Consider the following 27880-nt stretch of genomic DNA (forward strand, 5'->3'; position numbering starts at 1 on the left):
TTAAAAACCATAAAAAAGCCAGGCATGGTGGCTTATGCCTGTAGTCCCAACTACTCAAGAGGCTGAGGCGGGAGGATCACTTCAGCTTGAGGAGGTCAAGTGATCCATGCAAGTAAAGATTGTGCCACTGCACTCCAGCCTAGGTAACAGAGTGAGATCCTTGTCTCTAAAATAAATAAATAAAAATTAAATTTTGAGAAAATATCTTAGTATTTTAGTATCTTAGTATTAGTCAATACCTACTAATTCAAAAGTTGAGAAGTATGTTCCAGTAAATGTATACTTGAATTACTTTGAAAATTTGGAATTATAAAATTCTCAACATCTTGCTCACTACAGACAATAGAACAATAAAGCTCAATGATGAGTGATTAGTACTATGCTAAAATATTAACAATTTCAGAAACTTGTATAAATTTCAAAATTTCTTTCGTTTCATTGTCCTCAGAAACCCAAGAATGCCACTCATTTGTATTCTACTGAAGACATCTTTCCCTGATTACTTTTGTTTTACCAAAAAGAAAAAAACTGTATTTTTCTTAAAAACAAAGTGAAGTCTAAATTAATTCAATAGCTACTGAAATTTCACCTGAAATTTTAAACAGCTACAAATCCACAAGAGGAAAAAGTAAACACATTAGCTTTAATACAACTAGTACATAATAAAAATTAAGAGAAAAGATTAATTCAAATAGAAAACCTGATTATGCCCACTAAAGGCGCTGTTATCAGCCTTTTTATTCAGTTTAGTCTATGCTAGAATGTAAATACATAACAGTATGTCTTTTCTTGTCATGGTAGTCTTTCACATAACTAAAATTTGTGGCAGCAGTTTATACAACAAAAGAAAAGATAAATCTATAAATTATCAGAAAAGAAGCAAGGATATTTGAAAATAATACATTTATATAAATTACAAAGGACAGTTACAATGAAACTCCATTAGTTTCCTCTCAACCCAATTTTACAAAATACAGTGAACACATACTATTCTGTGCGTTGCTAAGAGTGCATAAACACTGTGGGCCCATTCAAAAGACAGTGGTCAAAGACAAAATGTTATCTTCATGTCATATACTGTTCTTAGTTCTTTACTGGAGTTGAGCTTCCTTTCATAGTCTTCTTTAGGTGGTGGTAATTTGGCAAGATTTTCATCAAGAAATCCAGCTGTAGTGTCTGGGGCTAAAAAGATAAGGTAATTAAGGCTGGCTGGCAGAAAGCAAAGTCAAGAGTACCACGCAGCGACCAGGCGTGGTGGCTCATGCCTGTAATCTCTGCACTTTGGGAGGCCCAGAGAAGATGATGATTAGAGCCCAGGAGTTCCAGACCACCTGAGCAACATAGGGAGATCTTGTCACTACAAAAAATTTAAAAATTAGCTGTGTGTGGTACCACGCCCCTGTAGTCATAGCTACTCAGGAGGCTGAGGTGGAAGCAGGGTGGCGGGGGTGTAGGTGGATTGAGCCCAGGAGGTTGAGGCTGCAGTGAGCCATGATTGCGCCACTGCACTACAGCCTGGGTGACAGAGCCAGACCCTGTCTCAAAAAAAAAAAAAAAAAAAAAGTTCCAGGTAGCAATGGTTATTAATAAATAAGTTGTGGAATTATAGGTGATTTTCATTGACTCAATTTTGCTTACCTGCTCGTTTTTTTAAAATTTATAATGAACATATGCTAAGTCTGGTTACAAGAAAAAGCCAACAGATTTTATATATTTATATAAAAATATACAGAAGTCACTTTTCAAACTCGCTTTTGTAGATTTCATCTTGGCTTCTGAAAAGTTAAAAAGTTCCAATTACAGAAGACCACATAAGTAAAACACCCATAGTATTTTGTTTTCCACGTGACCTACAGAGCCACACAGCTGAGGTGTACTTGGATACACCTGTCTGATCTTCATTCTTCATATATTAGTACTGCCCAGATTTTCCTGATTGTAAAACTCACTGCAGTACTTGTAAAAAATATAGCTTTTTAGGCCCCTGCCCTAGCACTGTGACTCAGTAAGTCTGGGGAATCTTTATTTTTAATAAAGACCTCTATATGGTCCTTATGATCAGTGAAATGTGGAAGACAATATTGCATATTATAAAATAATAAGTTTCAGATATTCTTGCTCACTTAATTCTAATCTCCCTTCCTCAACACCAGCTTCATTTCCCAGTCTTCAGTCATTTTTGCTGTTATGTAGAAAGTAAAAAAATGACTAGATTTGGCGTTATTTCCTTTTTAGTCTATAGAGTAATACTTGCTTATAATAATAATAATGAAGCCAAACATTACAGAAATAGAATAACCCAGAAAGAACTGGAGTTTTGATTCCTGATAAAATATGGCTAAGAATCAGAGGCATAGTTATGTTTTGAAACCATTCTTTTTTTTTTTTTTTTTTTTTTTTCTTTTTTTGCGACAGATCCTCACTCTGTCAGCCAGGCTGGAGTGCAGTGGTACAGAGCTTACTGCAGCCCTGACCTCCTGGGCTCAAGCGATTCTCCCACCTCAGCCTCCCAAGTCGCTGGGACAACAGGTGAATGCCACCAGGCCCAACTGATGATTTTTTATTTTTTGTAGAGATGGGGTCTCATGATGTTGCCCAGGTTGGTCTTGAACTCCTTCCTGGGCTCAAGTGATCTGCCTGCCTTGGCCTCCCACAGTGCTTGAAACTATTTTCTTTAGCGGGAAGAAAAGGAGGCTAGGTAACTGAAGAAATAAATATCGAATGTGCCAAGCAATGAGGCTCAAAACTGCAATACAAATGTCTTATGTCCAAAGGAAGCCCAAATGCCCTTTTTCATCTCCTACTCTAATATTAAACTCCAAATATTTACTCGACATTATTCTTGATCTGAGTTTCTAGGAGGAGATAATTTTTCAAGCCAGGAAAATATACAAGCATACTTTCTTATTCACAAACTGTGTTTATTATGAAGCTATGGCAATAAACTAAATAGACACACCCCAGGTAGAGGCACAGGATAAATGTAGTATGGTCATTCCTTAACTTTGAAGACTGATATTTTAGGAGTAAATCAATATGGCTTGTACGGTTTGTTTATGCATTGTCAGTGACAATGCATGAGACCAAGAGTAACATTTCTGGATCTTTTCTCATAACTGACCTGTCATCGTCATCCTTGTATATATTTTTGATATTAACCTAAAGACTAAATAATTGAACTGCAATTAAATCCTGGTTTTTCGGGATGTTTCTCATTGTTTTCTTTTTATTTATTTATTTTTTGAGTTGGGGTCTCTGTTGCTCAGGCTGGAGTGCAGTGGCATGATCATGGTTCACGGTAATCTCACACTCAAGCATTATCTTCCCACCTCAGCCTCCTCAGTAGCTGGGCTATAGTCATGCCCCACCACACCTGGCTAAGTTTTTCTAGTTTTTGTAGAGACAGAGTCTCACTATGTTGCCCAGGCTGGTCTTAAATTCCTGGCCTCAAGTCATCCTCCTGCCTCGGCCTCCCAAAGTACTAGGATTCCAGGCATGAGTCATTGAGCCTGGCCTCTTTTATTTTAATTATGTTCTTCTTAAATAGTGTACCTGCTGCCTCATGAAGACAATTACATTGTATTTTGGGAAAATTAGCAGATAGAACTCTTTTTAAAGAGAGGTTCTAGTACCTGTGGTCGCTCAGTCTGCACCCGACGAAGGCAGTCTGCACCATAGATCACCGTATTCTCAGGGATGACTTCAAATGTATTTAGGTTGCAACAAGCCCCAATGATGCAGCCACTTGTCAGTATTACATTTCTGCCTACATATGCTGTAATAAAAACATAGAAAGAACTGCAACTTAAGACATCAAATGATTGCAACACTTTTTTTCCTAAGATGATTTAGGTATAAAAATGTAAACTGGCCTTAAGAAAAAAGTTAAAGAAAATACATCAGTTTGGAGTTTGTATGGACAACACAGAGGCAGGCAGTACAAGCCAGGGTCAGATGGATTCAAAATGGTGCTCTGCTGCTATTTGTGTGACCTTGGGAAAGTCACTGCCAAGTCTCTAAGCTCAAGTTCATCTATAAAACGAAGAGGCCACTCTACCTCACAGTTTAAGGAATAATGCAATAACAGATGTAAAGTGATGAGCACAGGTTTGAAACACAGTAAGCATAAAATAAACAGAAAATGCTGATGATAATAGTGATAATTGATAATCCAAATTAAAATAAAAGTCATTAAGTAGATTAACACAAAGTATCATTTTATTATTTAAAAAAGCAGCATTTTCTTTCATGCCACTCAGGACCAAGAAAGATAACCCACTAATCTAAAGAACTGGCATCATCCAGGTTCTTTCTGGACCTTGGTGGGACAAGCTCTTGAAGTTGCTTCCCAGTAGTGACACTGACTTTACATAATCTCCTGTCTGGTCCCACTTACAAGCTCATGATACTGGTTTCTGATTGGTTAGGGAAAAGTATTCCTGAAATTAAAGACAGCAACTGCTAGAGACACTGTGATTTTTCCCCTCCTTTAATTCTACAACAACACTAACCAACTAAAATTTCAGGGACTAGTATTTAGTAGAAATCTTTTCCGAATCTTTCATTTAAACTTTATGGTTTAATTCAATCCTGTACACAGCTGATTTTAAATTTAATGTATTTAACATTACCAGACAACCATATAACCAGATTAGGTTCCTTAGTGGCAAAGAATTAGTTTGCTAGCTATTGTAGCCCCCTTCCAAGCACACCACCTTGCCAGTTTGTATTAGGTTGTTTCCCAGGACAACACAAAGAGAAAAGAGGTCACTGCTTTGACAATAAAACTCTGAAAGTAGCTTACCTTTTGATTCAATGACATTATTATCTCCCATCTTCATAGCTTGGGAATCTGTAAGCCAGAGTTAGGTAAACACTATAAATATGTTCACCTTTAGTCCCCACTAACACAGTATGTTTTTATATTGCACTGGGACAGAGGACAGGGGTGTCAGATGGGCCATGCAGGTTCACCCTTGCCAGAACTCTTTGCTCTGGGCAATCTGTGGTAACGGTTTAATCTTTAAACATAAATATCTCTAGGTACAAATAAATGATTTGTGTTTTTGAAGAAACAAGTCCTTATACTCTGATTTTATGAGTATTTTCATAATTGTTTCAAGATAATTAAAATTATCCATCACCCAATCACTTAAACACTGTTAAAAGTCTGATATATCTTTATATAAATATATAGAATTTCCTATATGTAAGTGGGAATCAAACTGTATAAACTTTTATAGCTTATTCAGTTCACTTAAATTTGCAAGCATTATTCCACACTACTAAAATCTTTAGGCCAGGGAGGGTGGCTCACATCTGTAACCCCAGCACTCTGGGAGGCCAAGGTGGGAGGACTGCTTGAGCCTACGGGTTCAAAGGACTAGCTTGGGCAACAGAGTGAGACATCATCTCTACCAAAAGTAAAATTAGCTGGGCACAGTGGTGTGCACCTATAATCCCAGCTACTTGGGAGGCTGAGATGGGAGGATTGCCTGAGTCTGGGAGCTGAGGCTGCAGTAAGCTATGATTATGCCACTGCATGCCAACCTGGGTGACAGAGCAAGATCCTGTCTCAAAAAAGATAAAAGTAAAATCTTTGAAAACATAATTTTAAATGACTGCTTAATGGTCCTAGTGGTTTTATGCTCATAGTTCAATTTATTTAAATATCTTGCTATCGTTGAACATTTAGGTTTTTCCTTGTAAATATTTTCTACTACATATTGTATGTTTTGCTGACGTCATAAGATTTTACTATCTCTTTTTTTTTTTTTTTTAAATCTTTTTGAGACGGAGTTTCGTTTCACTCATTGCCCAGGCTGGAGTACAATGGCGCAATCTCGACTCACCACAACCTCCGCCTCCCAGGTTCAAGTGAGTCTCCTGCCTCAGCCTCCCGAGTAGCTGGGATTACAGGCATGCACCATCACGCCCGGCTAATTTTGTGTTTTTAGTAGAGACGGGGTTTCTCCATGTTGGTCAGGCTGGCCTCAAACTCCCAACCTCAGGTAATCCGCCCGCCTTGGCCTCCCAAAGTGCTGGGATTACAGGCATGAGCCACCGCGCCTGGCCTGATTTTACTATCTTTTTAGAGTACTAAACTAAGCAAAAGAACTGGAGACATTCTGGGGGAGGGGGAAAGACAACACATGAATAATGGAATATTTTCACCCCTACACACCATTTTCTTGAATCAGACAATGTGTTGTCTACCTAAAACTATGTAGGAGACACACTGACAAAGTTGGGATTCTTGAATCAAGAAGTAAGCCAGCATTGCTATTTCTATGTTTATTGTCACTCAGTCATTGCTACCTGTCAACCAGCAAAAGTGGTTACTTTCAAAGTGCTGAGCTAAAGATACGTGTGTGTCTGCGTTTGTCTAAAAACGGCATACTTACTTTACTCTATTGACTTATTTACAGGAACAGAAGGGACCATTTTAAACATATATACTATTCAAAAAGTCTGTTCAAAGAGCTAGGTGACCTACTTTTATTTATTTTTATTTTTATTCTTTTTTGAGATGGAGTCTTGCTCTGTCACCCAGGCTAGAGTGCAGTGGCACAATCTTGGCTCACTGCAACCTCCGCCCCCTGAGTTCAAGCGATTCTCCTGCCTCAGCTTCCTGAGTAGCTGGAATTTCAGGCATGCGCCACCGTACCCAGCTAATTTTTTAATTTTTTTTTTTTAATAGTAGAGATAGGGTTTCAACATGTTGGCCAGGCTGGTCTTGAACTCCTGGCCTCAAGTGATCTGCCCACTTTGGCCTCCCACAGTGCTGGGATTACAGGCATGAGCCACCGCACCCAGCCTGGATGACCTACTTTTAAAAATATATATATTATGAATGTAAGTATATTTGATAGCCAAATTGTGACAGTTTTACAATTTCTACAGAAGACTTAGGTACCAAAGGACAGCTGGGAATTATTTATGGTAGATTATTGTAAAGGATACAACAGCCAACTTCAAACACATTATTGGTGCCAATGATCATAGGTTTTGGTTCTGGATCTTCGGTGTCAGGAGTGATATTATCTGGGTAACTGTAAAAAGAAGAAACAAATCATCCAAAAAGTCAGTAACACGATGAGCAATTTTCTTCCCATTTTCGAATTTTGGTTCTTTTTTTTTTTTTTTTTTGAGACGGAGTCTTGCTCTGTTGCCCAGGCTGGAGTGCAGTGGCCGGATCTCAGCTCACTGCAAGCTCCGCCTCCTGGGTCTACGCCATTCTCCTGCCTCAGCCTCCCAAGTAGCTGGGACTACAGGCGCCTGCCACCTCGCCTGGCTAGTTTTTTGTATTTTTTTGGTAGAGACGGGGTTTCACTGTGTTAGCCAGGCTGGTCTCGATCTCCTGACCTCGTGATCCGCCCGTCTGGGCCTCCCAAAGTGCTGGGATTACAGGCTTGAGCCACTGCGCCCGGCCGTTGGTTAATTCTTTAAATTTTACCTACATCAAGCTTAAAAGATATGACTATGTAAGTTATTTCTTTTTTTGTTGTTTTTTTTTTTTTTGGATATGGAATCTCACTCTATCACCCAGGCTGGTGCGGTGGCGCCATCTTGGCTCACTGCAACCTCCATCTCCCGGGTTCAAGAGATTCTCCTGCCTCAGCCTCCCAAGTAGCTGGGACTACAGGCACGTGCCACTAGGCCCGGCTAATTTTTGTATTTTTGTAGAGATGGGGTTTCACCATGTTGCCCAGGCTGGTCTCGAACTGATCTCAGGTGATCCACTAGTCAGGGCCTCCCAAAGTGCTGGGATTACAGGTGTGAGCCACCACGCCCAGCCTATGTAAGTTATTTCTTAATTTAAGTCATTCATTCATCCTGTATGCTAGAGCAGGCTTGATTTTGAGTTGAAGAGAGCTACTGAAAAATGAAGAAGTCATTGGTGTGTAGAGAAGAACAGCCTTCCTTAGTTTATTTATTTTAGTTTATTATATTTTTTGAGACGGAGTCTTGCTGTGTCGCTCAGGCTGGAGTACAGTGGCACAATCTTGGCTCACTGCAACCTCTGCCTCCCAGCTTCAAGTGATTGTCCTGCCTCAGCCTTCCAAGTAGCTGGGACTACAAGGTGGGGTGCCACCATGCCCAGCTAATTTTTTTTTGTATTTTCAGTAGAGACGGGGTTTCACCATATTGGTCAGGCTGGTCTGAACTCCTGACCTCATTCATGATCCATCTGCCTTGGCCTCCCAAAGTGCTGGGATTACCCGTGTGAGCCACCACGCCCGGCCTACTTTAGTTTATTTTTTCAATTCAAAGTCCAGTGGGTCTTCTCCAGGACTAAGGAAAAAAGATGCTAGCTATCTTTTTAGGCTGTTAACTAGAATCAAAATCATGCCTAACTTGAAAATTTTCCACTCTTAATAATTATTTGGGATTGTGAAACATAAACAGATATTCACATAAAATAATTACTGCTATTAGCTAGTTGAAATACTTGGAAGATAAAATGTTTGTGTTCTAAGAAGAGGACGCCATATTTAAATGGTGTTTTATCTCTGACAGTTGAGTTACTGCAGAATATAGCTGCTGTTAATTGACTTACACTGAAGGTGCCAAATGTATTTTAAATTCTAAGTAAGCATTAAATCAGTCTTTTTCTGACAGTTAAATATTTTCCCAAGGTCTTTCTTACAAATTCCATACACGGTTGCTATAAATTAGGTATAAACTTGAATTCCTTCCCAAAATTTTATCTAGAAAGAACTTATAAATGTTTATGAAAAATTCATGGGTTTTACAGTCTGGTTCACTATGATCATGCACATGTTCTAGTATTTTATTATTTTTTAATCTTTACAGTTAAAAAATTGCCTCTAGGACTCCACATTTTTCAACTATAATTCTGGGGGTCACCTGTGCAAAACATGTGAAAAAATATATTAGAGTTAAATTCACATGTTTAGGCATGACTAATAACATTTCAGCTAGAACTGAAAAATCCAAAAAAACTCTCTGCAGGGTGGTGGGCACAGCACTGGGAGGCTTGAAGTGCTCAGGAAATGTTTGCTTAAGGAATGGGTGAGAAAGCCACATGTAAGGGGAAGATGACCAGGCCCAGCATCAAAGATTCTAGGCAGCTACTCAGCTCTCTCATCTTGGACAAGTCTTTTCCCTCATATGGTTTTTGGTTTGCTTATTTACTTATGTTGAAAAAGACCCTTAATGTTTCTCTAGCTCTAAAATAGTACGCATCCTGGATGTCCGTTGAAAAGGGTCTTACAGACAGCTAAAATTAAGAAAAACCATTACCCATGGTCCTTGGTTCACAGTATGTATAAGAGTCTTACTCACGCATTTATGATGAGGGCCTGTTCTTCTATTAGGTTCCCTTCACCAATCACTATTGGCCCAGCTTCTGCAATAATTCGTGCTTTAGGGTGGATCACTGTTCGAGGTCCTGTTAAAAATAGTTTGAGAAGAAATTAGTGGTGGAGGCTATGCTTCCAACAGGAGGGTGGAAGGTGACTGAGGATGGGTGAGGCTGTTGGGAGGAACATTTTCTAAATATGTGCCAGGCACCAAGCTAGGTACTTCACAGATACTATCTCCTGGGCTTTATCATCAGTAGTCAGGGCCAAGTTGCAAGCAAATGTGAGTGGAATGGCACAGGCACTATAGCCAGACAGCTCTGGCTCAACCTCCACTCGGAAGCTTCCCGTGATCTCAGTGGTGAAACAGAGGTGATGACAACACCAGTCCCACAGGGTTGCTGTAAGGGCTAGGGGTGATAATGTTGGGAGACACAGCATGTGACACAAAGTTGGCAATAAAAATTAATTCCTTCTTTTCCCTCAGCAAGGTAAGGCTCTCTTTGCTTAACATGTTCTGCTTTCTTATGTGAGTGTGCCTCCGAATTAGTCTTTTTATTACATAATTAAGAAGAAATATGGAGGCCGAGATGGGCAGATCGCTTGAGGTCAGGAGTTCGAGATCAGCCTGGCCAACATGGCAAAACCCCATCTTTACCAAAAAATACTAAAATGAGCCAGGCATGATGGTATGTGCCTGTAGTCCCAGCTACTTGGCAGGCTGAGGCAGGAGAATCGTGTGAACCCAGGAAACAGAGGCTGCAGTGAGCTGAGATCATGCCACTGTACTCCAGCCTGGGTGACACAGCAAGACTCTGTCTCAAAAAAAAAAAAAAAAAAAAAAAAAGGAGAAACACGGGTGGACAGAAGTCAGAAATTATGGGATCTAACAGCTTTGCTCCTCTGTCAGTGTCCCTATTACGAGCACACCTACTGAAAGGAGGCACAGCTTCTGCCGTCTGGCCCAGGATATGATTCAAACCAGTGAAAGCTGAAAAGGTTAAAGGGAGGCAGCAGAAGGACCCAAAGGTGATCACTGGAGTCCTAGGACTTTGGTGTGGGGAGCCCTGAGGCGATGCCTACAGTCTCAAATTGAAGGGAACAGCCAGGGCCCTCATTACTCTCACTTCAGCAGCACAGTACCCCGCCCTGAGCCTGGAATGCTAACACACTCCCTCCCAGCTTTATCTACCACAGGCTGAGGGTTCTGGTGATAATGAAACCACTGATGGGAAAACATAGCCTCCTTCAGTCTCTCTCTAATACCCATCCCATGTACTCCCCCCAAGGCAATTTTTATGGGTAAACACAAGCAGATGAAATAACTGACTCTGAAAGTAAGGGAGGGTGGACAGAAGTGTTGACGGAGGGGGTGGGGGATTAGGAAAGTGACACTGTCCAAAAAATTCAGTATTCAATTGTGTAAATTGGTTTGTTTTTTTTTTAGAGACAGGGTCTCATTCTATCACCCAGGCCGGAGTATAGTAGCGTGATTATAACTCCCTCCAGCCTTCAATTCCTGAGCTCAAGCAATCCTCCTGCCTCAGCCTCTTGAGCTGCTGGAACTACAGGCACATGCCACCACATCCAGCTAATTTTTAGAGATGGGGTCTCACTATGTTGCTCAGGCTGGTCTTGAACACTTGGCCTCAAGAAATCCTCCTGCCTCAGCCTCCCAAAATGCTGGGATTACAGGCGTGAGCCACTGTGCCCCACCTAATTATATAAATTGTCAATTCATAATTATTATCTGCCTGTGACAGCTGAGATGCCCCACTATATGATATGGGGCAACAAAAATAAATACATGTTATTTTTGTCCTTTTGAACTTTGTATCTTGAAAACTGGGAATGCTTAATATACACTCATTCACAAATGTACTAAAAATAAGGAGGTGTTTCTGGTGCCCAGAGAATTGGAGAGAACCTCAGGGACGCCTATTCTTTTTCCTGATGAGGAATTGCTGGAGGTTGATAAGGAGGGTGGGGGCCTAAAACAGGCTGCTCGGTCCAACACCCCAACATTTCTTATCAGGACGCACAGTCTGGTAAGAAATAACAAGAGAGTGGCCTTGATCTCTCAGTCACTTCTGGCTTTCCAAATCTTCAGCTTTTAAAGTAAAATTTCCCAGGCATATTCTCCTATTCAGGATGGAAGATTTCAGGATAGAAGATGGGATGGATCTCTGAGATCCCTGGGAAGCTTCTCAAGTTGAACATGAGTGTAAATGTGTGCATCTAATCTTTTATTTAAAACAAACAAAAAATATATATGCATATATACACACATACTCACATAGCTATATACATATTTATATAATAACATGATCATTACAAAAAATTCAAACAAAGCAAAAAGTGAAAGATCTTATGCTAATCTCATTCCCTAGAGGTAACTATTCTTAAAAGTTTGGGGTATATTATTCCAGATGTAAGCTCCACTGTACACTTCAGATATGTAAATATTGCTGTGGGCGGTGGCTCATGCCTGTAATCCCAGCACTTTGGGAGGCCGAGGTGGGTGGATCACTTGAGGTCAGCAGTTCGGGACCAGCCTAGCTAACATGGTAAAACCCTGTCCCTATGAAAAATACAAAAAAATTAGCCAGGCAGGGTGGTGCACACCTGTGGTCTGAGCTACTCAGGAGGCTGAGGTGGGAGGATCACTTGAACCTGGAAGGCGGAAATTGCCATGAGCCAAGATCACACGACTGCACTCAGCCTGGGTGACAGAGTGAGACTCCGTCTCAAAAAAACAAAACAAAACAAAACAAAATCTGTAAATATCACTCCATATAAGCTATATCTCATTAAAAAGTTTAAAAATAAATATGATTTGGAAAAAAATATGCATTTTAAGCACACTTCTTTCAAACCAAGAAATAGTACCTATTCTACTACAATTTGCTTATTTCATGGTAATTTTTCCATGTAAGTATATCTAGATAGACACTCTTTTTAATGGCTGAAAAGTATCTCATTTTATATTAATATACCATAATTTATTTCACAGGTCCCTTAATAATGGCATTTTAGACATCACCACTTTCGGGGCTGAGGCCCCAAACAACAGGGAAACGAGCAGTGGATTTCTTTTAAAGGAGAAACTGTAAGGTTTCCAGCTGTGGGAACCAACTGAAATTTATAGTTTGCACCATACCAGGTTTATATTTTACGTCAAAATATTCTATGATAACAGGACACAATCTGCCTCTTTTAGGTTCTTTGTAATCAAAGCCCCAGCCAGCCCCACCCCCCGCCTTGTCTAGAAAGTCTAGACACCGGACTCTATCACCTAAAGGTGACGTGCTTACTCTCACAAAGGCGTGTTTTCTCATCTATAAAAAGAAGAGATCTGTAACCTACTTCATTGGGCTCAAATGTGGATTATATGAAATAATGTTTGAAAGAGGGATTGTGGGGTCTGGACCATGGTTCTTAAAAAATGGGATATTTATCACTATTTACTACTAAGAGCTAACGCATAACTTTTTCATAGTAAGCAAAATAACTAGTTCTGGTCTGGGACACAGAAGAAAAAGAACCGCTTTGCACCTCTACTCAGGTATCAGGGTAATACCTCCTGTTAGCCAAGGGGAAAAATTCCACACCACATGATCAGACAGTAAAAAGATTAATGAAAGTATTTTCCATAACTAGCTTTAAAAATCTTAGATATGGGGCTGAGCACAGTGGCTCACACCTGTAATCCCAGCACTTCAGGAGACTGAGGTGGGAGGACTGAGGTGGGAGTTCCAGACCAGCCAGGGCAATGAGTCACACCCGCTTCTCTACAAAATGAAAAATTAAAACAAAATTGGCCAGTTATGGTGCGGTGCACCTGTGGTCCCAACTACTCGGGAGGCTGGGGCAGGAGGATTGCTTCAGTCCAGGGGTTCAAGGCTACAGGGAACAATGATTGTACCACTGTACTCCAGCCTGGGCGACAGAGTAAGACACTGTCTCTGACAATGTCTTTTTTTTTTCTGAGGGGGAATAAAAAAGATAGGAGGATGTGATTGTCACGTCTGTGACAGAAAGCAGATCCTTTGCCACTGCTAGATAAGTAGCCAGAGACACTAGATATTCTGCCGGTCATCAAGCTGTAGCTCTTGACAAGACAAAGATACCCCTGGGACCTGTGTGTTTCTTTAAAACTTATGAAAACAAGTGATACTTTCATTTTTCCCTTTCAAAAATGACTAATCCATGTTTCTTACATAAAGAACCCAAACAAATAAGCACACTTTTTAAAAATTTTAAAACTTTTTTTTCACAGAAGATACAAGAAGCACACATTTTAAAAAACCAAAATAGGCCAGGTGTGGTTGCTCACGTCTGTAATCCCAGCACTTTGGGAGACCACAGCAGGTGGATCACTTGAGCACAAGAATTTGAGACCAGCCTGGGCAACATGCCGAAACCCTGTCTTTACTAAAACACCAAAATTAGCTGGGCATTGTGGCGGGCATCTGTAATCCCAGCTACTTGGGAGGCTGAGGCAGGAGAGTCAGTTGAACCCGGGAGGCAGAGGTTGCAGTGAGCTGAGATTGCGCCACTGCACTCCAGCCTGGGTGACAAAGTGAGACTCTGTCTCAAAAAAAAAAAAAATTAAAATAAACCTAAGTCCTGTAAGACGTCTTACACAATATTTAAAAAATAATATGTGAACTATTTTAAGCACGTATTTTATTATTATTACTGTCTGTATCATTATTAATAATTATTAAACAAGTAACTGGAAAATGCCTGGTTAGAAATCTGAGGGCTGTGTCCAGAGAGAGAGAGAGAAAGCACCGCTGCATTTAGGTGAGACCAGTGATTTAGACACCACCTCCACCTGCTGGCAGCATTGCAAACTACAGGTCCCAGTGTTAAGCGGCTGAAATAAAAGTTTGAGAAACGATCAACTTTAAATTGTGAGGTGACAGCAAATGTCACAGGCAACAATATATCAAATAGGTTCTCTCAACTTCTTGTGGGTCTTTTCTGGGCACAGACTGAAGTGGTTAGCATAAGTGGACTTCAGGATATGTAACCGCTAAGATTTTGGTTTGGTGAACTTTTTTCTTTTTGGATACAGAGTCTGGCTCTGTCGCCCGGGCTGGAGTGCAGTGGCACGATCTCGGCTCACTGCAACCTCCGCCTCCCAGGTTTAAGCAATTCTCCTGCCTCTGCCTCCCAAGTAGCTGGGACTACAGGCGCCCACCGCCACGCCCAGCTAATTTTTTGTATTTTAGTAGAGACGGGGTTTCACCGTGTTGCCCAGGCTGGTCTCGAACTCCTGAACTCAGGAAATCTGCTCGACTCGGCCTCCTAAAGTGCTAGGATTGAAGGCGTGAGCCACCGCGTCTGGCCTGGTGAACTTCTTAAAGGAAGGCTGTGATTTCCGTGAATGATGCGGGTAATTCTGTCTGTGTGGTCTGATGATGGGAGGTTGGGCAGCAGAGAGTCCAGAGCCCAGGAACTCAAGCACCATTAGAAATAGCACACTGAAACGTGGCCACGGTTCACTTCATGCTTTTCTGATGCCATGAGCACTTTTATTATACCTAGATCGGGTCTGAATTCAACATGAATTTTAAGGGTCTTGAGGTTCAAGTGCTTTAAAAATAAAACTCTGTCACCATGGAAAACACTGTTTGAAAGCTTGCTGTGAACCCTGGCGCTCCTTCTGGCAGGGCAGTTTGTGTATTTTCTTACCAAATGTGCTGAAGCCCTATTTGGCTTATCTCCTTGTTTGGATAAACGTGTCTAGAGTTGGAACTGCCTTACTGGCTGATGAATTATTTTTCTAAATGGGTTGGCTGGGCTTGGTGCCACATAGCCAGAAAGATATTCCTTGCATCCAATTTCCATTTCCCTGGTAAAGGACACTTTTCCTGTCTATCTTTGCCACAGAAAGCAATCTTTGTGTACATTTCCACTTGTCAATAAATAATTCAAAAGGCCTTAAGCTCTGTTTTTGTGACAACTAAACAATTTTCTTGAACTGTAAGCTGAAGTACCTGTAAGAGTGCTTTATAGGTGATAATTTCTCAGGTCAAAGCCACTGTTCTGCCTTACTGAAAAAGATTGCTGCAATGAAAGGGAGGCTTTTGGTCTGTATTAAAACTCTCCTAGCGAGACTAAGTAAGTGGGACAAAGTGCTTCCAGCACAAAACATTTCCACTGTGAAGAATTCTGCCTTCACATACTGATGTCCTGACTAAGTCCTGTCCCAGTCTCTCGCCCTGTAATGGACCATGGGACTGTGCTTCAGGGTACCTTTCAGAAAGGTTTTCGGCTCTCAAAGATTTACGGGAAATAATTCACGGCCCATGAATTAAGGCAGACTAACTAAAAATAGGCTTGATGCTATGAAACCTTATTTACCCAAATTATAATTAACAAGAGGGCTGTTACTTTTCCCAGGCTTTGTCTCTGAACAGCCTTGAATAAGGGGGTCAGGCTCCAGCAGAGTTTCAAGTTATAGGGTTTCTGCTTAAGGACCATACTTCCAAGCATCCAGCTAGTTTCTCTGAAAAAACAAACACCTGCTTTTCTAGGAAAACAGATTGAGTTTAAAGTTCCATTAGCCTGAAACATAGCAAAGGAAAACATTACTTTCTTCCTAAAATATTTCAGAATGGAATAATTTGTAAAAATATACATGACTAGAGGATGGAAAATTACATAAAACATCCTGAAAAAAATCTATGAATTAAACTACAGTTTATTGCTACTTAGATAAACTAAGCAAAAGCAACAATAAAAGCCCTAAGATGAAAAATAAAGCAGGGTGGTGACAGTTGTAATCAGATGACTTATCTCCACTCTTTGCTTTTATAATTATATCTCCCAGGAGCTTTTTAATCTGATGCATTACATCAGAAAAATGAATTAATAGAAGCCAAAAGACTTGAGACATTTTATACCAAATGCAACAATGACAAAAATGATTATCTAAATACCAATTCTGGAAAATTCCCGTATTATACAGTTGAAGATAAGAAACATACATAACAAAAAGGAGACAAGAATTGTAGAAGACAGAACCATCGGTAACTGTAACACTCTTCTGAACCTTCATTTTTCCTCAAATTTTCCTTAACTTTTAAAATTCAGTTTTTTCTCTTCAGTATTTGAGCAAAAATTTTCTTGTTTCGAAATACTGGGTCAAAGTAAATATAACAAGTATTCACTTGGAGGCCATCTGCTGTGATAAACTGTAAATCGCTAGGTATTTCTTTCCTTAAAAATGTATTACCACTTCTTATGTTATAATCCATCACCGAAAATCTGTGTTAACTTTGGAGGCCGAAAAGGGCGGATCATTTGAGGTTAGGAGTTTGAAGTCAGCCTGACCAACATGGTGAAACCCTGTCTCTACTAAAAATACAAAAAAAAATTAGCCAAGTGTGGTGGCACATGCCTGTAATTCTGGCTATTTGGGAGGCTGAGACACGAGAATCGCTTGAACCCAGGAGGTGAAGGTTGCAGTGAGCCGAGATCCACCACTGCACTCCAGCCTGGGCAACAGAGTAAGACAGACTCTGTCTCAAAAAAGAAAAAGAAAGAAAGAAAATCTGTATTAAAATGTCATTTTAACAGAATTGTGCACCACCAGCTAGTGGTCAAAAACTAGTTGAAGGGCCAAGAGCAATGACTTACACCTGTAATCCCAGAACTTTGGTAGGCCAAGGCAGGAGGATCAACTGAGGCCAGGAGTTTGAGACCAGCCTGGACAAAAATACAAACATTAGCCAGGTGTGGTGGTGCATCGCTGTAGACCTGGCTACTTTGGAGGCTGAGGTGGGAGGATCACTTGAGTGCAGAGGTTTGACACCGCAGTGAGCCATGATCATACCACCGCACTCCAGCCTGGGCAACAGAACAAGACCTTGGTTCTAAACAAACAAACTAGATGGAAAGTAGCTTTAAACAATGTACCTCCTTATGTAATATTATTATTATTATTATTTTTGAGACACGGTCTCATACTGTCATCCAGGCTGGAGTGTAGTGGTGCAATTATAGCTCACAGCCCTCCCAAGTAGCTGGGACTACAGGCACGTGCCACCACATGTGGCTAATTTTTCCCTTCCTTCTTCCCTCCCTCCCTTCCTTCTGCTAATTTTTCTTTTTTCTCCTTCCTTCTTCTCTTTCTCTTCCTTTCCTTTCTTTCCTTCCTTCTTTTCTTTCTCTCTCTCTCTTCCTCTCTCTCTCTCCCTTCCTTTCCTCCCTCCCTCCCTTTCCTCTCTTTCTTTCTCTCTTTTCCTTCTTTCCTTTCCTTCCTTTCTCCCTCTCTCTCTCTTATCCCACTATATTTTCCACACTGGTCTTGAACTCTTTCCAGCCTCTGCTTTCTTAAATAATTTCAACATGTAGGGAAAGTAGGAACATAAGAGGCATAAAGAAGGGGGAGGAGCACAACGTAGTGAAAACCAGAGGGAGAAACAGGAAAGTGACTACTGATCCCTGATACCCCTAAAACTCAGTCCTAGACAGTGGTCCACCAATCACTGGCAGCTACCTTCCTTGCACAGATAATGCCTTTACAGCCCAGAAAATCTTCTGTAAAAGATGTTATTTCAAATCTGAAACACATATCCCCCACCCACGTAATGTCTGTGTATATTTATGCCTGCAGATGTAGCTATACTATCTATATATCTATCTTATAGTAGACATTATATAGTTATTTAAAATGGGGTTGTTGTGGGGCCAGGTGTGGTGGCTCACACCTGTAATCCCAACACTTTGGGAAGCTGAGGCAGGAGGATCGCTTGAGCCCATGAGTTTAAGACTAGCCTGGCAAAATAGTGAGACCCCGTCACAAAACAACAACAACAACAACAACAACAACAACAACAACAAAAAACAGGGTGGTTGTAACATTGGGGGATTAAAAAAAAAAAGAAAAAATGTAAAATGGGGAAGAAGTAGAAATGCCAGGGAAAATCTACATAATTACTTCAGTCTTACTTTCCTTCTAACTGAAGAATGCGTTGTAAACTACTATAAGGTATTATTCCTAGAATATCATGATCATAGCCACAATTATAATGCAGTAAAATGATGAGTAAAAAGAACACAGAGGAGCATTTTGATAAATATGTGGTCCCAGTCTGCAGCAGAGATTGTAAAAAATTAAAAAACATGGCCCTCCTCATTTTCCTTCATAAACACTTTGCAAGTGGTTTAGGTAATACAAAAGACAAAGAGTTAACACAGCACTGAAAAGAAACAGGGCCGTTTTCTACATTTTTAAAGTATCTCAATTTAAAATAATTAAATCAACTAATCTGGCAAATTCTTTTTTTTTTTTTTTTTTTTTGAGACGGAGTCTCGCTCTGTCGCCCAGGCTGGAGTGCAGTTGTGCGATCTCAGCTCACTGCAAGCTCCGCCTCCCGGGTTCACGCCATTCTCCGGCCTCAGCCTCCTGAGTAGCTGGGACTACAGGCGCCCGCCACCTCGCCCGGCTAGTTTTTTGTATTTTTTAGTAGAGACGGGGTTTCACGTGTTAGCCAGGATGGTCTCGATCTTCTGACCTCGTGATCCGCCCGTCTCGGCCTCCCAAAGTGCTGGGATTACAGGCTTGAGCCACCGCGCCTGGCACCTGGCAAATTCTTAACAATGTTCCATAATACTGGCACAATCTCCACTGGTTTTATAAGACAAGATGCCTAAATTGTTTGGAGGCTTAGATATTTTTGGAAAAAAAATATGACATTACAGGGTTTTTTTTCTATTAAAGAAACTGTTCATTTAAGGAAATAAAGTGTATTTCCTCTCTGAAAGTGTAAGAGTTCACTGAACACTTTAGTCTGGTAGCATACAGGTGACATGCGGCTGCTGGTAAGAATGAGCTCACACCAATAAAACCGCAAGGGCACCATATCCAGGCAAACCCCAGGTAAAAGAACACAGTAAAATGTCTGAGGAATTTAGTCAAGTTCATGTAAGTAAAATGTTGGACTTGAGCTCTGGCAAGGCTACACTGAGAAGATCTGACCGCGTTAACAGCAAACGGTTATTGACAGCTCACTACTCACAATTTTCATGTTCTCTTTCAAGAAACCTAAGAGATAGACACTACTATTTTGCATGTTATGAAAATTGCTCATTGCCATCCAATATCTCTTCTCCTCTTTTTCCTTGTAATAGAACCCTGATCTCATTAGCGGCTGCAATGCAACCAGCTAAGACTACATCTCCCAAACTCCCCTGCAGCTTGATGTGTCTCATGGCTAAGACAATCTCATGGACACATCAAGCTGCAGGGGAGAGTCGTGTGGAACTTTCAGGAAGGCTATTTAAAGGGAGCTGACTCACAGCTGGGACACATGCCCTTTTGCTTCCATGCCTCCCCTTTCTCATCCAAGATGACGGCTGGTGCTCTAACCATCACTTCCTGGCCTACAGGACGGGAGCTCCATGCTGGACAATCAACTAATCAGCCTTGCATTACTTACCTCAAAACTTTTTATATGAGAGAATAAACCTCTACAGGTATAACCCACCCCTACATGCAGCCACACCTGATCCTGATATACACAATTATACAGATGGGGCAAAAAAAATCAAGGTTAGAAAGGTTAAGTAATATGTCCAAAGTAACCCAGCAAGAAAGAAGCAAGGAGCAAAGCAGCCCAGGTCCGTTGACTCCATGGCCCACGCTCTCCACGAAGCTCCACAAAGGCAGCACCGTAGCACAGTGCCTGGCACATCGCAGGTACACAACAGATCTCTCTCAAATACACGAATGACTTTGTTATACAGCCTCATTAGTATTTCAGATAGGAGTTTAAACACAGCCTCCATCACACTGTATTCCTTCAGAAATTTTAAACACATAGGAGAAAATGCATTGTTTTGTCAATAAAACTAGGACATCCGTGAAATGAACATGGAAGACAGTATCTAATTGTAAAGCACTAAAATAGATTAAATCACATCAATTCTTGAAAAACAGTAAATAAACTATTTTCTTACCGATAGTTACATCTCCTCTGATTTCACTTTCTACACATACAACTGCTCCAGGAGCAATCTTCACACTGTAGCAAGAAAAAGGTAACACTTATCAGGGGTAAGATTAAAAATACTGTTGGAGAAGCTACACTGACACTGTAATGAAAACAAGGTTTAAAAAAATGATGGAAAAAAAGACCAGGTGCAGTGGCTCACACCTGTAATCCCAGCACTTTGGGAGGCCGAGGTGGGCGGATCACCTCAGGTTGGGAATTCGACACCAGCCTTACCAACATGGAGAAACCCCATCTCTACTAAAAATACAAAATTAGCTGGGTGTGGTGGCGGGCACCTGTAATCCCAGCTACTCGGGAGGCTGAGGCAGGAGAATCGCTTGAACTCGGGAGGCGGAGGTTGCAGTGAGCCGAGATTGCGCCATTGCACTCGAGCATGGGTAATAAGAGTGAAACTCCATTTCAGGAAAAAAAAAAAAAAAGATGGAAAAATGGAAAGTCAATGGTAGGAGGGTAAGGTTTTAATAGATTATAAATTTTTCAATTGGTATATTGTCCATCATCCCAAATCACATGTGCTATAGTATTAAAATGCTTGAGAAGAGTTTTGAACCTTTTCTTTTAATACCAGCATGTTTCTAAACAGCAAACAGCTGAAAACAACCTATTCATCAGTGGAAGATTAGTTAATAAATTATGGCATACTATGGACTATTACATGGTCATCAAAAAGAATGAATAATCCCTTGTCAAGATTTTGGAATGGCTGTGCACAGTGGCTTACACCTGTAATCCCAGCACTCTGGGAGACCAAGGAAGGAGAATAGCTTAAGCCCAGGAATTCAAGATCAGTCTGGGCAACATAGTGAGACCTCATCTCTTAAAAAAAAAAAAAAAAAAAAAGGAATAATCTCCAAGCTATATTGTTAAAAGTAAAAAAAGTGAAGTGAGAAAATGGACAGTATATAATATGCCATTATTTTTGTAAAGGCAGGGCGAAAAAATATACATTTATACTATTTAACAACCAGCAAAGTAGTATTAACTTAGAAATTTAAAATTTACAAATATTTCTATTTACTCTGATATATATACACACACACATACACACACGAGAAACTTTTTACAAAGTAATATAAGTTGTAGTACAAATTGTTCAAAAGACTAATAATTTCCATATAACTTACTGATGCTTTTTTATATTCTGCTGTTATCTTTCGTTTGACAAAGCTGTATGTAAACACCGACACTAGCTGAACCATGAGCTGACATGAGGAAGTGCATCAAATGACTTCTCCATTACAGTGATGGTTATTAGGAAACTTCTTTTCATTAAGAAAAGAATTTTTCTAAATGGCAATGACATTCATGGTGTTAAATCTGCTCTCAGCTACTATGAAATAACACTAACATTTTAGATATTTTGTCTTCGTAATTTTGTTTGGATTTTTCAAAATTTTGATTTCCAATTGTTCCACTTTGGGCTGGGCATGGTGGCTCATACCTGTAATCCCAGGACTTTGGGAGGCCAAGGCAGGTGGATCACCTGAAGTCAGGAGTTTGAGACCAACCAACCTGGCCAACATGGCGAAACTCCATCTCTATTAAAAATACAAAAATTAGCTGGGCATGGTGGTGGGCACCTATAGTCCCAGCTACTGGGGAGGCTGAGGCAGGAGAATGGCAGGACCCCAGGAGGCAGAGCTTGCAGTGAGCCGAGGTAGTGCCACTGCACTTCAGCCTGGGTGACAGAGCGAGACTCCATCTCAAAAAAAAAAAAAAAGAAAAGAAAAGAAAAGTGTAAATGTTTGTGCAAGAACACTTATGTAAAAATATTAAAACATCATTTTATCTATTCTATCTATGTTGAAATACCATATGCATACATCTAAGCAGAGACTAGTAAGTAACAAAGTAAAAACCTCTTCCCCCTCCCAGGCTAGACATCACTGAATGAGTAGAAGCACGAAAGTCATGAAGAGAAAGGGAGCAGGTAAGGCTGGGAGGAAAAGCAGGACCAGCCCATGAACAAGCTTGTACACCATGACAAGGGATTTGAATTTGCACCTGTAGGCAAGAAGTCACTGAAGGATTCCCATTCCCAAGCCAACAATGTTACAAAATGGTATGCAGATAATTGATACGTATGAAGAAGTACTTGGCGGTGGTGGGGGTCAGGAAGGCAGCTGATCTAATCCTACAGAGATAATGCAGGCCTGAAATGCTGTGTTAGTCCGTTTTCACACTGCTGTACAGAACTTCCCTGAGACTGGGTAATTTGTAAAGGAAAGAGGTTTAATTGACTCACAGTTCCACATGACTGGGGAGGCCTCAGGAAACTTACAATCATGGCAGAAGGTAAAGGGGAAGCAGGCACCTTCTTCACAAGGCAGCAGGACAGAGACAGTGAGAGCGCAGGGAAAACTCCATTTATAAAACCATCAGGTCTTGTGAGAATTCACTCACTATCACGAGAACAGCATGGGGGAAACCACTCCCATAATCCAATCACTCGGATTACGCGTCCCTCCCTCAACAGGTGGGCATTATAATTCAAGATGAGATTTGAGTGGGGACACAGGGCCAAACCATATCAAATGCACTGGTAGCACATAGGAGAAGCTGCAGGTATGTCTAGGAAATAGAAACAAGACTTGGCAACAAACACATTTAATAAAAATCTGGTTTCTAGGCAACGTTGAAGGTAGGTACTTCCCATTCCTTGTTACAGGCCCCAAGGACCATTAAGTGTGTATAGTCACATCCCTCAGTATCCAGTATCTGTGGGAGATTGGTTACCGGACCAATCCTCAGATGTTCAAGTCTCTGATATAAAATACTGCAATATTTGCATAAAGCCTATACACATCCTCTCATACTTTGTCATTTCTAGATAATTTACAATACCTACTATAATGTAAATGCTATGTAAATAGTTATACTGTATTGTTTAAAGACACTATTTTTTTTTTCCTATTTTCGATCTGAGGTTGGTTGAATCCATGGATGTGGAACCCATGGATATAAAGAGCAAACTGTATTTGCTTTCTTCTCTGTGGAGGGGAAATAAGTTTGACTAGTGTATTAGTCTGTTCTCACATCGCTAATAAAGGCATATCTGAGACTGGGTAATTTACAAAGGAAAGAGGTTTAATTGACTCACAGTTCAGCATGGCTGGGGAGGCCTCAGGAAACCCACAACCATGGCAGAAGGGGAAGCAAACACATCCTTCTTCACATGGTGGCAGGGAGGAGAATGAGTGCCCAGTGAAGGGAGAAGTCCCTTATAAAACCATTAGATCTTGTGAGAACTAACTCACTACCATGAGAACAGGATAGGGGAAATGGCCCCCATGATTCAATTATCTCCACCTGGTCCCTCCCACAACATGTGGGAATTATGGGAACTACAATTCAAAATGAGATTTGGGTGGTGACACAGCCAAACCATATCAACTACAGAGGGATCGGGGTGAGGGGCATGGAGTAAAATAAGGAAACTGGTGCCATCCTGTCCCCTTCCTGGGAAGGGATGATTTCTGATGGAGAGGGAAACTCAAATTCCAGGGCTCAAAATCAGCTGCTCTGACTCGCTCTGACTCAGCTTCATTTATGCCAGAAAAACAACCCAAACCAGCCCGGGTCACATGGTAAAACCCAATCTCTACAAAAAATACAAAACTTAGCTGGGTATGGTGGCTTACACCTGTACTCCCAGCTACCTGGGGGGCTGAGGCGGGAGGCCTGCTTGAGTCCAGGAGGTAGAGGTTGCAGTGAGCCGAGATCGCATCACTGCACTCCAGCCTGGGTGATGGAGTGAAACCCTGTCTCAAAAAAAAAAAAAAGAAGGAAAAAAAGAAAAAAGAAAAGAAAAAGAAAACTAACCAAAAGTCAGGAGCCAGGGAGCAAAGTCAAAGCCTGTAGGTTTCTGATCTGGAAAACTAATGGCACCATCTGAGAATAGCCTATGGGAGGAGGGGCAGATTTCAGAGAAAAAAGTCATTTGGCTAAATTTTAGATAAACTCAGTCTGAGGTATCTATGGAATAGTCACCAGATATGCCCAATAAGCGACTGAAAATACAGATTTTGAAGCTCATAAGAGAGTTCTAAAAATACGGCTGTGAGAGACAGAAGGGTAAAGATTCTTTCATTAACATGACTCTCCATCATTTCTATGCCAGAATCTTACCCCAAAGTATTCCCTAATATACATGCAAAGTAAGATGAAAACTATTCTTCAGACTGTACCAATTTCCCTACTAGTGTGATGAACTAAAAAAAAAGACATACACAAATTTTTCTTCCACAATTTAGGGTGGACAAAACTTCACACCGCAATGTATTTTTAAAGCTCTAAGTAAAGAAAAAAATAATGTATCAGATAGAAAAAACTAATAATCCCTGAGTCTATCTTCAAGAAATGGTTTTGAGAATAGACACAGCTCCAGCTGTTTCCATCATTTTGTCAGGCTCTGACTTTTTACAAGGCATAAATCAATGAAATCCTACCAATGGTCCTTCTGGGTGATACAGCCTGTCAAGAGTCAATTTGGGCCAGGTGCAGTGGCTCACTCCTGTAATCCCAGCACTTTGGAAGGCCGAGGTGGGCATATTCCTTGAGGTCAGGAGTTCGAGACCAGCCTGGCCAACATGGTGAAACCCCGTCTCTACTAAAAATACAAAAATTGGCCAGGTGTGGTCATGGGCACCTGTAGTCCCAGTTACTCAGGAGGCTGAGGCAGGATGATCACTTGAACCCGGTAGGCAAAGGTTGCCGTGAGCTGAGATTGCGTCACTACACTCCAGCCTGGGCAACAGAGTGAGACTCCAATTCAAAAAAAAAAAAAGGAACCAGGCATGGTGCAAAGCTTTCACTGCACTCCAACCTGAGCGACTCTGTCTCAAAAAAAAAAAAAAAAAAAGTCAATCTGCTGAAATAACAGAAAATATGTAGCCCTCCTACTGTATTGGAGAAGAAAGATTTTAGTAAGATTAGAAGAAAGAAATTAGAAGAAAGTAAAAGAAAGAAAACTTTAGTAAAAGCAGAAAATCACCTGGTCTAACCCTCTCATATTACAGAAAAAACTGAAATTCAGAGACTAGAAATTTCTTGGAGCAGAGTTCATTCCTGGGGCATCACTGTCCTGAAATCAGTCATCTCTCTTCTAGTTGAAAGTTTTCTGGAAACATCCTGTCACTCCAGATGTTTTTCCATGATAAATGAATGACACTGTCCTTGAATGTATCACCATCTGTAAATGTCATTTCTCCGACACTTTTCACTTAAAGTGGGTTTTTATGGTAAAATATGCAGTTTTATTAAGCCCTGGTCAAATAAATTAGCCTCTATAAAATGTCTCTTGTTTTAGACCTTATTTCTCATTGCAATTTTCCATTTCCTCAGCTTCCTTCTCATTATGAAAAGAGCATTATCTAACATTTAACTTGTCCTGGGCAACTGAGAGTAGGAGAGACTCACAAGTGCCCCCTGCCTTCAGTTTTACGCCCAAGGGAGAGATCCCAGGTAATGCTTGCATCACAATCAGCACACTTCTCAATGGGGGAGGGAAGAATTAATTCACCGACTAGGCCAACTAAAACGTGGTCCCAATATCTCTGCAAGGACCCCTCTGTATCTCGGAGTGGTGGGAGCAGAGAGGTGAGCCGGCAGATGGGAGGGCAAGACTTAACCTCAGATCTGTTAAAGTAACAAGTCAACAATACCTTCATCTTCACTGTAAGCTACTATCTACTGCACATCATATTTATAACACATCTGTTCCTCTTTAGCTTACAAAAAAAAAAATTATAGAGCATCTGCTTAAATGGAAGAAAAATCTAAATTTTAATTTACAGCACCAGAAACAATGTCAGTTTTCTTTGTCAAAAAGAGTCAGCAGAGGGAGCTCAACACTGCTGCTGTTCGAAACGGCTTTACTTTTGCACTTGTGTCATCCCAGCCACCAACAGCCACCAAGAGACCCCAGCAATGAAGACTACGGGAGAAGAAGCCAAAATTGCCCTCCCCATTGCAGTCCCCACATGTTTACAAAGGAGCTTGTTCACTCCATGCCTGGCAGAAAATGTCACAGTTCTAAGCTTATACACTATTGGTGGGAATGTAAATTAGTTCATCTATTGAAAATAGTGTGGTGACTTCTCAAAGGACTAAAGACAGAAGTACCATTGGACCCAGCAATTCATATAGAACTACCAATCCAAATGAAACTACCATTCGACCCAGGATCTACTCAAAGAAAACCATCGTACTAAAAAGACAATTAAACTCCTTTGATTATCACTGTACTACTCACAATAGGAAAGTATGGAATCAACCTAAGTGTTCATCAACGGATGACTGGATAAAGGAAATGTGTATCTATACGATGGAATACTACAGAGCCACAAAAAAGAAAGGAATCATGTCTTTCGCAACAACATGGATGGAACTGGAGGCCATTACGGTATGAAATAACTCAGAAACAAAATCAAATGCACATGTTCTCACTTTTAAGTTGGAGCTAAAATGAGTACACAGAAACATAAAGAGGGAAATAACAGACACTGGGGACTCTAAAAGCAGCGAGGGTAGGAGGGGTGTGAGGGCTGAAAAATTACCCATCGGGTACAACATTCACTATTTGGGTGATAAGTACACTAGAAGCTCAAACTTCACCATTACGCAATATATCTGTGCAACAAATCTGCGCATGTACTCCCCGTATCTGAATATATAGTGTGTGTGTGCGTGCGTGCGTGTGGGTCACAGTTCGAGGCCCGGATCCCCTTCTGACAGCGACCGTAAATCCCTTTACACACCCCACCCTCCAGAGACAGGAAGGGCCTGGGGTGCGGCCAGCACTGGCGTGGGGTCTCGCAACATGCAGCAGAGAATCCAGCGCCAAGCCGTGGGGTACAGCTGCCCCAAGCACCGCCGAGTATGCGGGAGAAGGGAGCCCGCCTCCCCCTGCGCCCCAAGAAAAAGCTGACGTCACCCTCTCCTCGCAGCCCCGCCGGGAGACCCCCTCTGCGCAGGCGCCTGCGGGGAGGGAAGAACAGACAGGAACAAAAACCTTCCAGGCGGTGACTCCGTGTCCCTTCTCAGCCCTCCCCGCCCCCACTCCGTAGCCCCCTCCCTCAGTGGACGCCAGGTCTGGGCTTGAGGTACCTTCAGCCCGAAGGCCCAGGATGAGACACCCTCTGAGTCGCCACCATTGGCGACCAGGAACAGGTTCCACCCCTACGCAAAGCTGAGAAAGGGCTTTTCTCAAGCAGCAGACCCACCTCTTTTGAGTCTTCTCCGCCATGGTACGGCCCCAATTGGAACGGAGATCGACACCACCGCCTGGGTAGAGCGATAATTCCACACGCGATTGGAGAGCCTGGCAGGGTTGGGAGAGGGGTGGAGCCGGGGTGGGGCGAGGACTCTGCGGGGCGGGGTCAGGGAAGCTTGCGGCTGTTGTTTGCGTCGAGTCTGGGCGCACAGGACTGTGCGTGGCAGCGGTGCGGGGCCGTAGACCCTAATTTGGAACAGCCATTGGCTGGGCACAGGCCAGCACTTTGGGAGGCCGAAAGGCCGAGG

The 27880-nt window shown here is 41.5% G+C and overlaps 1 protein-coding gene across 1 annotated transcript; it reads right to left on the reverse strand.

Moving 5' to 3' along the window:
- Positions 1-624: 624 nt before the first annotated feature.
- Positions 625-27811, reverse strand: DCTN6 (dynactin 6). Its single transcript, XM_011977733.1, has 7 exons — positions 27583-27811; positions 20304-20368; positions 9310-9415; positions 6964-7052; positions 4805-4852; positions 3633-3775; positions 625-1182 (listed from the first exon to the last, which is right to left on the reverse strand). Exons 1-7 carry the CDS (start codon positions 27603-27605, stop codon positions 1084-1086), a joined length of 573 nt encoding a protein of 190 aa, XP_011833123.1. The 5' UTR covers positions 27606-27811; the 3' UTR covers positions 625-1083.
- Positions 27812-27880: the final 69 nt, after the last annotated feature.

The sequence above is a fragment of the Mandrillus leucophaeus genome, unplaced genomic scaffold (genome assembly GCF_000951045.1).
Source record: "Mandrillus leucophaeus isolate KB7577 unplaced genomic scaffold, Mleu.le_1.0 Scaffold183, whole genome shotgun sequence".
Classification (NCBI taxonomy): Eukaryota; Metazoa; Chordata; class Mammalia; order Primates; family Cercopithecidae; genus Mandrillus; species Mandrillus leucophaeus.